We start from the raw sequence: 12,670 nt of genomic DNA on the forward strand, positions 1-12,670 counted from the left end.
ACCTCGGGAAGATCCGGTCTTTGGAGTATGGCAGTCTTGGTAACAGTAGGGCTTAGGTACTAGTAGATACTAGACCCTTTTGGGTAGAGTACTTTTATTTAGGTTAGGGACAGTGTTATAGGGATAGAGATAGGATGAGAACAGGGTTATTTTGAATTAAGGGATAGAATTAGGGAGAATTGTAGGGGGAGTTAGTGAAAGAGTGTAAAATTATTTTGAATGTATCAAGTCTGCCATCCTTCTTCCTGGTGGTGAGCTAATGCATGTGCACGCTAGCTTTTTGTTTTGTTTTTAAGCTGATATGGTATGAAGGGCTTACAGGCGACCAAACTTGGGCCTAAAGTGGATTGTGGTTCAGTGTGTATTAGTTTGTGTATAAGTTGGTTGGGAGGAGTGCTAGGTGGGGAGGGTGTGCTTGTGGGTGGTGGTGTTCATCTTTGGGGGACCTGACATGGGTCAGTTAAGGACTGGACTTTGTGAACTGTAAGAACGGTATGGACTCTGACCCATGTACAGGAGGGGTGGTGTGGGTGAGGGTATATGTTACGCCGAGCGCTCCGGGTCCCCGCTCCTCCCCGGAGCGCTCGCTACACTCTCGCTGCTGCAGCGCCCCGGTCAGATCCACTGACCGGGTGCGCTGCGATACCGCCTCCAGCCGGGATGCGATTCGCGATGCGGCTGGCGCCCGCTCGCGATGCGCACCCCGGCTCCCGTACCTGACTCGCTCTCCGTCGGTCCTGTCCCGGCGTGCGCGGCCCCGCTCCCTAGGGCGCGCGCGCGCCGGGTCTCTGCGATTTAAAGGGCCACTGCGCCGCTGATTGGCGCAGTGGTTCTAATTAGTGTGTTCACCTGTGCACTCCATATATATACCTCACTTCCCCTGCACTCCCTCGCCGGATCTTGTTGCCATTGTGCCAGTGGAAGCGTTTCCTTGTGTGTTCCTAGCCTGTGTTCCAGACCTCCTGCCGTTGCCCCTGACTACGATCCTTGCTGCCTGCCCCGACCTTCTGCTACGTCCGACCTTGCTTCTGTCTACTCCCTTGTACCGCGCCTATCTTCAGCAGTCAGAGAGGTTGAGCCGTTGCTAGTGGATACGAACTGGTCACTACCGCCGCAGCAAGACCATCCCGCTTTGCGGCGGGCTCTGGTGAACACCAGTAGTGACTTAGAACCGGTCCACTAGCACGGTCCACGCCAATCCCTCTCTGGCACAGAGGATCCACCTTCTGCCAGCCGGCATCGTGACAGTAGATCCGGCCATGGATCCCGCTGAAGTTCCTCTGCCAGTTGTCGCCGACCTCACCACGGTGGTCGCCCAACAGTCACAACAGATAGCGTAACAAGGCCACCAGCTGTCTCAACTGACCGTGATGCTACAGCAGCTACTACCACAGCTTCAGCAATCATCTCCTCCGCCAGCTCCTGCACCTCCTCCGCAGCGAGTGGCCGCTTCAGGCCTAGGACTATCCTTGCCGGATAAATTTGATGGGGACTCTAAATTTTGCCATGGCTTTCTTTCACAATGTTCCCTGCACTTGGAGATGATGTCGGACCAGTTTCCTACTGAAAGGTCTAAGGTGGCTTTCGTAGTCAGCCTTCTGTCTGGAAAAGCCCTGTCATGGGCCACACCGCTCTGGGACCGCAATGACCCCGTCACTGCCTCTGTACACTCCTTCTTCTCGGAAATTCGAAGTGTCTTTGAGGAACCTGCCCGAGCCTCTTCTGCTGAGACTGCCCTGCTGAACCTGGTCCAGGGTAATTCTTCCGTTGGCGAGTACGCCGTACAATTCCGTACTCTTGCTTCAGAACTATCCTGGAATAATGAGGCCCTCTGCGCGACCTTTAAAAAAGGCCTATCCAGCAACATTAAAGATGTTCTGGCCGCACGAGAAATCCCTGCTAACCTACATGAACTCATTCATCTAGCCACTCGCATTGACATGCGTTTTTCCGAAAGGCGTCAGGAGCTCCGCCAGGATATGGACTTTGTTCGCACGAGGCGTTTTTTCTCCCCGACTCCTCTCTCCTCTGGTCCCCTGCAATCCGTTCCTGTGCCTCCCGCCGTGGAGGCTATGCAGGTTGACCGGTCTCGCCTGACACCTCAAGAGAGGATACGACGCCGCATGGAGAATCTCTGCCTGTACTGTGCCGGTACCGAACACTTCCTGAAGGATTGTCCTATCCGTCCTCCCCGCCTGGAAAGACGTACGCTGACTCCGCACAAAGGTGAGACAGTCCTTGATGTCAACTCTGCTTCTCCACGTCTTACTGTGCCTGTGCGGATATCTGCCTCCACCTTTTCCTTCTCTACCATGGCCTTCTTGGATTCCGGATCTGCAGGAAATTTTATTTTGGCCTCTCTCATCAACAGGTTCAACATCCCGGTGACCAGTCTCGCCAGACCCCTCTACATCAATTGTGTTAACAATGAAAGATTGGACTGTACCATACGTTTCCGCACGGAGCCCCTCCTAATGTGCACCGGACCTCATCACGAAAAAATTGAGTTTTTGGTCCTCCCCAATTGCACTTCCGAAATTCTCCTTGGACTACCCTGGCTTCAACACCATTCCCCAACCCTGGATTGGTCCACAGGGGAGATCAAGAGCTGGGGTACCTCTTGTTTCAAGGACTGCCTTAAATCGGTTCCCAGTACTCCCTGCCGTGACCCTGTGGTTCCCCCTGTAACCGGTCTTCCTAAGGCCTATATGGACTTTGCTGATGTGTTTTGCAAAAAACAAGCTGAGACTCTACCTCCTCACAGGCCTTATGACTGTCCTATTGACCTCCTCCCGGGCACTACTCCACCCCGGGGCAGAATTTATCCTCTGTCCGCCCCAGAGACTCTTGCTATGTCTGAGTACATCCAGGAAAATTTAAAAAAGGGCTTTATCCGCAAATCCTCCTCTCCTGCCGGAGCTGGATTTTTCTTTGTGTCCAAAAAAGATGGCTCCCTACGTCCTTGCATTGACTACCGCGGTCTTAATAAAATCACGGTAAAGAACCGCTACCCTCTACCTCTTATCTCTGAACTCTTTGATCGCCTCCAAGGTGCCCACATCTTTACCAAACTGGACTTAAGAGGTGCTTATAATCTCATCCGCATCAGGGAGGGGGATGAATGGAAAACGGCATTTAACACTAGAGATGGACACTTTGAGTATTTGGTCATGCCCTTTGGCCTGTGCAACGCCCCTGCCGTCTTCCAAGACTTTGTTAATGAAATTTTTCGTGATCTCTTATATTCCTGTGTTGTTGTGTATCTGGACGATATTCTGATTTTTTCTGCCAACCTAGAAGAACACCGTCAGCATGTCCGCATGGTTCTTCAGAGACTTCGTGACAACCAACTTTATGCCAAAATGGAGAAATGTCTGTTTGAATGTCAATCTCTTCCTTTCCTAGGATACTTGGTCTCTGGCCAGGGACTACAAATGGATCCAGACAAACTCTCTGCTGTCTTAGATTGGCCACGCCCCTCCGGACTCCGTGCTATCCAACGTTTTTTGGGGTTCGCCAATTATTACAGACAATTTATTCCACATTTTTCCACCATTGTGGCTCCTATCGTGGCTTTAACCAAAAAGAATGCCAATCCTAAGTCTTGGCCTCCTCAAGCGGAAGACGCCTTTAAACGGCTTAAGTCTGCCTTTTCTTCTGCTCCCGTGCTCTCCAGACCAGACCCATCTAAACCCTTCCTATTGGAGGTTGATGCCTCCTCAGTAGGAGCTGGAGCGGTTCTTCTACAAAAAAATTCTTCCGGGCATGCTGTTACCTGTGGTTTTTTTTCTAGGACCTTCTCTCCGGCGGAGAGGAACTACTCCATCGGGGATCGAGAGCTACTGGCCATTAAATTAGCACTTGAGGAATGGAGGCATCTGCTGGAGGGATCAAAATTTCCAGTTATTATTTACACCGATCACAAGAATCTCTCCTATCTCCAGTCTGCCCAACGGCTGAATCCTCGCCAGGCCAGGTGGTCTCTGTTCTTTGCCCGGTTTAATTTTGAAATTCACTTTCGCCCTGCCGATAAGAACATTAGGGCCGATGCTCTCTCTCGTTCCTCGGATGCCTCGGAAGTAGAGCTCTCTCCGCAACACATCATTCCTCCTGACTGCCTGATCTCCACTTCTCCAGCCTCCATCAGGCAAACTCCTCCAGGGAAGACCTTCGTCTCTTCACGCCAACGCCTCGGAATCCTCAAATGGGGTCACTCCTCCCATCTCGCAGGCCATGCGGGCATCAAGAAATCCGTGCAACTCATCTCTCGTTTCTATTGGTGGCCGACTCTGGAGACGGATGTTGTTGATTTTGTGCGGGCCTGCACTGTCTGTGCCCGGGACAAGACTCCTCGCCAGAAGCCTGCTGGTCTCCTTCACCCTCTGCCTGTCCCCGAACAGCCTTGGTCTCTGATTGGTATGGACTTTATTACAGACTTACCCCCATCCCGTGGCAACACTGTTGTTTGGGTGGTCGTTGATCGATTTTCCAAGATGGCACATTTTATTCCCCTTCCTGGTCTTCCTTCAGCGCCTCAGTTGGCAAAACAATTTTTTGTACACATTTTTCGTCTTCACGGGTTGCCCACGCAGATCGTCTCGGATAGAGGCGTCCAATTCGTGTCAAAATTCTGGAGGGCTCTCTGTAAACAACTCAAGATTAAATTAAACTTTTCTTCTGCTTATCATCCTCAATCCAATGGGCAAGTAGAAAGAATTAACCAGGTCCTGGGTGATTATTTACGGCATTTTGTTTCCTCCCGCCAGGATGACTGGGCAGATCTTCTACCATGGGCCGAATTCTCGTATAACTTCAGAGTCTCTGAATCTTCTTCCAAATCCCCATTTTTCGTGGTGTACGGCCGTCACCCTCTTCCCCCCCTCCCTACTCCCTTGCCCTCTGGTTTGCCCGCTGTGGATGAAATAACTCGTGATCTTTCCACCATATGGAAAGAGACCCAAAATTCTCTCTTATAGGCTTCATCACGCATGAAGAAGTTTGCTGATAAGAAAAGAAGAGCTCCCCCCATTTTTTCTCCCGGAGACAAGGTATGGCTCTCCGCTAAATATGTCCGCTTCCGTGTTCCCAGCTACAAATTGGGACCACGCTATCTTGGTCCTTTCAAAGTTTTGTGCCAGATTAATCCTGTCTCTTACAAACTTCTTCTTCCTCCTTCTCTTCGTATTCCTAATGCCTTTCATGTCTCTCTTCTTAAACCACTCATCCTCAACCGTTTCTCTCCTAAACTTATTTCTCCCACTCCTGTCTCCGGTTCTTCGGACATCTTTCCTGTAAAGGAGATACTGGCCTCCAAAAAGGTCAGAGGGAAAACCTTTTTTCTGGTTGACTGGGAGGGCTGTGGTCCTGAAGAGAGATCCTGGGAACCTGAGGACAATATCCTAGATAAAAGTCTGGTCCTCAGGTTCTCAGGCTCAAAGAAGAGGGGGAGACCCAAGGGGGGGGTACTGTTACGCCGAGCGCTCCGGGTCCCCGCTCCTCCCCGGAGCGCTCGCTACACTCTCGCTGCTGCAGCGCCCCGGTCAGATCCACTGACCGGGTGCGCTGCGATACCGCCTCCAACCGGGATGCGATTCGCGATGCGGCTGGCGCCCGCTCGCGATGCGCACCCCGGCTTCCGTACCTGACTCGCTCTCCGTCGGTCCTGTCCCGGCGCGCGCGGCCCCGCTCCCTAGGGCGCGCGCGCGCCGGGTCTCTGCGGTTTAAAGGGCCACTGCGCCGCTGATTGGCGCAGTGGTTCTAATTAGTGTGTTCACCTGTGCACTCCATATATATACCTCACTTCCCCTGCACTCCCTCGCCGGATCTTGTTGCCATTGTGCCAGTGAAAGCGTTTCCTTGTGTGTTCCTAGCCTGTGTTCCAGACCTCCTGCCGTTGCCCCTGACTACGATCCTTGCTGCCTGCCCCGACCTTCTGCTACGTCCGACCTTGCTTCTGTCTACTCCCTTGTACCGCGCCTATCTTCAGCAGTCCGAGAGGTTGAGCCGTTGCTAGTGGATACGACCTGGTCACTACCACCGCAGCAAGACCATCCCGCTTTGCGGCGGGCTCTGGTGAACACCAGTAGTGACTTAGAACCGGTCCACTAGCACGGTCCACGCCAATCCCTCTCTGGCACAGAGGATCCACCTTCTGCCAGCCGGCATCGTGACAGTATAGTTTTAGTGTAGGGTTTTTCCTGGGGTTTTCTATTGATTTTGTAGGTGTTTTCTGTAGTGCATATATTTTATTTATATTATGTTTTATTTATATAGTATATTTAGTGATTTTGTACCTATATTGTGTTATATCTATATTGTGTCATATTATTTCATGTTATAGAGCTATGGTAGTCGGACCAGTTGTTGTGTTGATATGTGGTTTATTTTGTTTATTTCAGTTATTTGGTCTAATGTGATAGTTTTGTTATGTTTTCTTTGGTATTTTCATTAGTCCCGGATAGAGGATTCAGTTAATTTGGTCGTTTTGTAAGTGAATGTATGTGTGATATGATTATTATTATTTTTATTTATATATATATATATATATATATATATATTACAAAAAAATATAATAATAAAAAAAATAAAATGGAGGTGTGCTTGCTACTTTTCTGTTTAGTTTTCTTGTTGTGTGTCCCAAGTATGGATGGTTTTGAGTTATAGCCGGGTAGTGATAACTTTTATGTTTTATATTTTGATAAGCCAAGTTGTGCTACTTTTATGTTCATTTTCGGTAAGCGTGTGAGTGTGTTTGATTAGATAGTTTGGACATATTTTAATATCTTGGTACCGTATATACTCGAGTATAAGCCGAGTTTTTCAGCAAGATTTTTCGTGCTGAAAACACCCCCCTCGGCTTATACTCGAGTGAGCTCTCCGCCCTCAGTGGTCTTCAACCTGCGGACCTCCAGATGTTTCAAAACTACAACTCCCAGCAAGCCCGGGCAGCCATCGGCCTCTGGAGGTCCGCAGGTTGAAGACCTCTGCGGCCTTCGACATCATCCAGCCCCTCTCACCCCCTTTAGTTCTGTACTTACCCACGTTAGAGTGCGCTGGTCCGGTGCTGCATGACTGTCCGGTGGGGAGGTCTTCTGGTGGGACAGTGGATCCGGGCTGCCATCTTCACCAGGGGGCCTCTTCTCCGCGCTTCGGGCCCGGCCCTGGAATAGTCACGTTGCCTTGACGACGACGCAGAGGGACGTTCATTACCAACGTCCCTCTGCGTCGTCGTCAAGGCAACGCCTCTATTCCGGGCCCTAAGCGTGGAGAAGAGGCCCCCCGGTGAAGATGGACAGCCCAGAACGACTATGCCACCGGACGACCTCCCCACCGGACAGTCCTGCAGCACCGGACCAGCGCACCCTGCCGAGTGGCGGTGAGTACAGAACTAAAGGGGGTGAGAGGGGGAGAGGGGCTGGATGATGTTGAAGGCCGCAATGGTCTTCAACCTGCGGACCTCCAGAGGTTTCAAAACTACAACTCCCAGCAAGCCCGGACAGCCGATGGCTGCCCGGGCTTGCTGGGAGTTGTAGTTTTGAAACATTTGGAGGTCCGCAGGTTGAAGACCACTGTATCAGACATTGACAAGCGGTGATGATGAAGGGGGGGGGGGCTGATGACATGTGGTGATGATGACAAGGGGATGATGAAGGGGGGGTGGGATGATGAAGGGGGTGTGTGGGATGATGACAGGGGGATGATGAAGGGGGGGTGGGATGATGACAAGGGGATGATGAAGGCGGGTGGGGATGATGACAAGGGGACGATGAAGGGGGGGAGGGGATGATGACAAGGGGATGATGAAGGGGGGGTGGGATGATGACAAGGGGATGATGAAGGGGGGGGGTGGGATGATGACAAGGGGATGATGAAGGGGGTGTGTGGGATGATGACAAGGGGATGATGAAGGGGGGGTGGGATGATGACAAGGGGATGATGAAGGGGGGGTGTGGGATGATGACAAGGGGATGATGACAGGCGGTGATAATGAAGGGGGGATGATGACAGGCGTTGATGATGATGAGGGTGTTAATGACGGGGGTCTGGATGATGACAGGGGGGATGATGTATTTCCCACCCTAGGCTTATACTCGAGTCAATAACTTTTCCAGGGATTTTGGTGTGAAATTAGGGGCCTTGGCTTACATTCGGGTCGGCTTATACTCGAGTATATACAGTATTTTAGTATCTTCGTAAAGCTGGGCTGGCCGGTTAGGCAGGGTTTTTTTGGGGGAGTTTTGTTTTTGGTTCTAGAGTATTTCTTATTTATGTTATAGCTGGTTAAGCTTGCTTTGTGTTTTGTATTTGATAAGTTTTGTATTTTTCTAATAAAAAAGAGTGTCAGCAGAGAGCACTGTGATCAGACTGGATGAGAACTACACAACTTTCTAAGATTTTTAAATAGAAGTAATTTACAAAGCAGTATAACTTTCCAACACCAGTTGATTTAAAAACATGTCAGCTTTCCAGTGTACACTAAAGAAAGTTTTTTTTGTTGTTGTTTTTTCTACATAAATTGTGCTTTTATTCAGCCTAGGGCAGGTTTTAAAAAAATATATATTTTGTTTCATATGTGACAGTACATTCCCCTGAGCTACAATGACTCTTAACTGTAGTGAAAATTTTGCTCATATAAAAAAAACAGCAACAAATTCAACCTTTCCTATTACACTAATCAGTAAGACTGGAGCCTGAATTGGTAAATCATTAATCCTTACAATAATAAAAACATTACCTGAAGGAGAGACATGAGTTAGTAGAGTTGTCTTTGTTCTAGCATCTGACAAACGGGAAATGCTGTTAGCTCTGGCTCTTGGGGTGCTTTTTCCATCAGTTGTTGGAGTAAATTTAGGATTACTCCTGCTTGCATATTCTGCTGTTCGAGATGATCCAGTATTTCTTGATATTGTTGCTTCAGAGTCACTACGAGCAGAAAAGGAACCTAGTCTTGCTCTGCGTGGTTGGGCAAGCAAATCTATCCTTGAGAGAGCCTTTTTACCTGAAGGCTGTTTTGATGTTGAACTTGTTGTTGAAACTTCAGAGGCAACGGACGCCCTATCAGTATCGCCAACTTCCGTATCTGATGTTTCACCTAAACGTGATCTACGCAACAGTGAGGTCCTTGTTGGACGAGGTCTTGGAAGTGTTACCGACTTACTAGCAGAAGCAGTTTTGGATGCTTCTGAAGAAGCAAACTGAGCTTTGGAAAAGGACTTTCCAGAACAATTTTCTTGGTCAGATGACAAAATATCTGAAACAGCTGAACAATGTAAACTAGACGTTTGATCATCATCTGTTAGGTCAAGAGAAGGTTGCCGATTTCTGCTACTTGTTTGAAGTACTTTGCGGATTTCTTCTCTATTTCCAACTTCTTTTACATGTGTTTTACTTTTTCTTTCAGTTTTATCTCGGTACACAGATGCTGGGCTATGACAGTCTTTGGATGGAGTAGCTGTTGAAGATTTCTCTTTGTGTCCGCTAATAAAACTTTTTCGTTTTTGTGAATACTTTTTATCTGAATCACAAACAACAATGCTAATTGTGCTTGCTGTATCGACATCTGATTCAGGTGATATAGAATTTTCATGGGTGTAGCTTGGTGTTTTTGGATTGTCATCTGGTTTGCTTTCATCCCGCAGTTTGGCCTCAAGGAAAGCCATGACTGCTTCTGTATCTTTCAAAAGCATAGTAGTGTCCAAGCTAGAGTCAGTATCTACAGAGCCACTTCTTTCTCTTAAATTATTCACAGATGAAAATGCAAAGACAGGTGATACAGCAGGTTGTTTACTGATATGTGGTATAAGTTCTATTGGTACATTCGAACTAGGTTTGTCAATAGTGAAACTGCCTTGTCTAACTAATGGTTTTATGGGATCTTTTCTCTCATTTTCAGCACTTTTAATATTATCAAAGCTGGGTACAACTTCATTTTTCTGACTTCCTATCTTTTGAGCCACTTCTACACAATTTTGTGGCTTGCAAAAAGTCTGGGTTGATAATTCACCTTTGTTAGGTGGGACAGTTGGTGGCTTATTGAACAATTTTACAGATTTCAGTTGGTCTTTAGTGTGTTCTTGTTGTGTTTTGTATGTAGCATTCTTTTTTACAGAGTTTGTACATACAGTAGCTTCATTTATTTGGGGATAATCTGTGAGGATACAAAATTTTTCAGCTGAAGTGCTATCTAGTGTACCTGTTGTGTCCATCCTTCCATTATGAAAATAAAGTTTGTCCTTCTTGCCTGAATGAGCAGGCGATTCTTTCTCCTGTAATTCAGTATCTTGTTTCTCTCCAATTTCAGACCTAAGGCAGTGTTTACTGGTTGAAGTCTGTGAATGACTTTCCTCTTTAGGAAGCTTTGGTAATGTTCTCCTTTTACGATCAGTCAGGACAGAGGTTGTGGATTCACTACTTTTATGTGACACTCCACACTCGCTCGAATCGTCAACTAAAATAAAAAAAATATCAACAATTGGTTTCAAGCCAAATGGTTAACATTTCAGTTGCTATAATGTAAAACCCAAGTTGGCCTCTTTTGGCTAACAGACAGCAATCACCTATATCAGTGTAGGCTGAATGTGTTATGGGCCTTAACCCAACTTAAGAACTGAGCCCTTTTTCACCTTTAGGACTCGGCCATTTTTTGCAATTCTGACCACTGTCACTTTAAACATTAATAACTTTGGAATGCTTTTAGTTATCATTCTGATTCCGAGACTGTTTTTCTGTGACATATTCTACTTTAACATAATGGTAAAATGTTGTGGTAACTTGCATTCTTTCTTGGTGAAAAATTCCAAAATTTGATGAAAAATTTGAAAATTTAGCATTTTTCTAACTTTGAAGCTCTCTGCTTGTAAGGAAAATGGATATTCCAAATAATTATTTTTTTATTCACATTTCCAATATGTGTACTTTATGTTTGCATCATAAAATTGACGTGTTTTTACATTTGGAAGACACCAGAGGGCTTCAAAGTTCAGCAGCAATTTTCAAATTTTTCTCAAAATTTGGAAACTCGCTTTTTTTCAGGGACCAGTTCAGGTTTGAAGTGGATTTGAAGGGTATTCATATTAGAAATGCCCCACAAATTACCCCATTATAAAAACTTCACCCCCCAAAGTATTCAAAATGACATTCAGTCAGCGTTTTTACCCTTTAGGTGTTTCACAGGAATAGCAGCAAAGTGAAGGAGCAAATTCACAATCTTCATTTTTTACACTCGCATGTTCTTGTAAACCCAATTTTGAATTTTTGCAAGGGGTAAAAAGGAGAACATTTTTACTTGTATTTGAAACCCAATTTTTCTCGAGTAAGCACATACGTCATATGACTATGTTAATTGTTCGGCGGGCGAAGTAGAGGGCTCAGAAGGGAAGGAGCGACAAATGGTTTTTGGGGGGCATGTCACCTTTAGGAAGCCCCTATGGTGCCAGAACAGCAAAAAAAAAACACATAGCTTACCATTTTGGAAACTAGACCCCTCGAGAAACATAACAAGAGGTAAAGTGAACCTTAATATCCCACAGGTGATTCACGACTTTTGCATATGTAAAAAAAACATTTTTTTTCTTCCTAAAATGCTTGGTTTGCCAAAAGTTTAACATTTTTAAAAAGGGTAATAGCAGAAAATACCCCCCAAAATTTGAAGCCCAATTTCTCCCGATTCAGAAAACACCCCATATGGGGGTGAAAAGTGCTCTGCTGGTGCACTACAGGTCTCAGAAGAGAAGGAGTCACATTTGGCTTTTTGAAAGCAAATTTTGCTCTGGGGGCATGCCGCATTTAGGAAGCCCCTATGGTGCCAGAACAGCAAAAAAAAAAAAAACACATGGCATACTATTTTGGAAACTAGACCCCTTGTGGAACGTAACAAGGGGTTAAGTGAACCTTAATACCCCGCAGGTATTTCACGACTTTTGCATATGTAAAAAAAAAAATCTTTTTTTTTACCTAAAATGCTTCTTTTCCCAAAAATTTTACATTTTTAAAAAGGGGTAAAAGCAGAAAATACCCGCCAAAATTTGTAACACAATTTCTCCCGAGTACGGCGATACCCCATATGTGACCCTAAACTGTTGCCTTGAAATACAACAGGGCTCCAAAGTGAGAGCGCCATTTGAGGCCTAAATTAGGGATTGCATAGGGGTGGACATAGGGGTATTCTACGCCAGTGATTCCCAAACAGGGTGCCTCCAGCTGTTGTAAAACTCCCATCATGCCTGGACAGTCAGTGGCTGTCTGGTAATACTGGGAGTAGTTGTTTTGGAAACCGTGGCGAACCAGACGTTTTTCATTTTTATTGGGGAGGGGGGCTGTGTAGGGGCATGTGTATATGTAGTGTTTTTTACTTTTTATTTTATTTTTTGTTAGTGTAGTGTAGTGTTTTTAGGGTACAGTCACACGGGCGGGGGTTCACAGTAGTTTCTCGTTGGCAGTTTGAGCTGCGGCAGAAAATTTGCCGCAGCTCAAACTTGCAGCCGGATACTTACTGTAAACCTCCGCCCATGTGAGTGTACCCTGTACATTCACATTGGGGGGGAGAAACATCCAGCTGTTGCAAAACTACAACTCCCAGCATGTACGGTCTATCAGTGCATGCTGGGAGTTGTAGTTTTGCAACAGCTGGAGGCACACTGGTTGTGAAACACCGAGTTTGGTAACAAACTCA

At 46.7% G+C, this 12,670-nt stretch overlaps 1 protein-coding gene across 1 annotated transcript in view; it reads right to left on the bottom strand.

Annotated features, from left to right (window-relative positions):
* CEP170 (centrosomal protein 170) overlaps window positions 1-12,670 on the bottom strand; it is a 539,078-nt gene that overhangs the window by 177,158 nt on the left and 349,250 nt on the right. The window contains exon 11 of the mRNA XM_056566907.1: window positions 8,735-10,447. Coding sequence (XP_056422882.1) covers window positions 8,735-10,447 — 1,713 coding nt within the window. The remainder of the gene's footprint in view (window positions 1-8,734; window positions 10,448-12,670) is intronic.

Source organism: Hyla sarda, chromosome 3 (genome assembly GCF_029499605.1).
Source record: "Hyla sarda isolate aHylSar1 chromosome 3, aHylSar1.hap1, whole genome shotgun sequence".
In the NCBI taxonomy this organism is placed as follows: Eukaryota; Metazoa; Chordata; class Amphibia; order Anura; family Hylidae; genus Hyla; species Hyla sarda.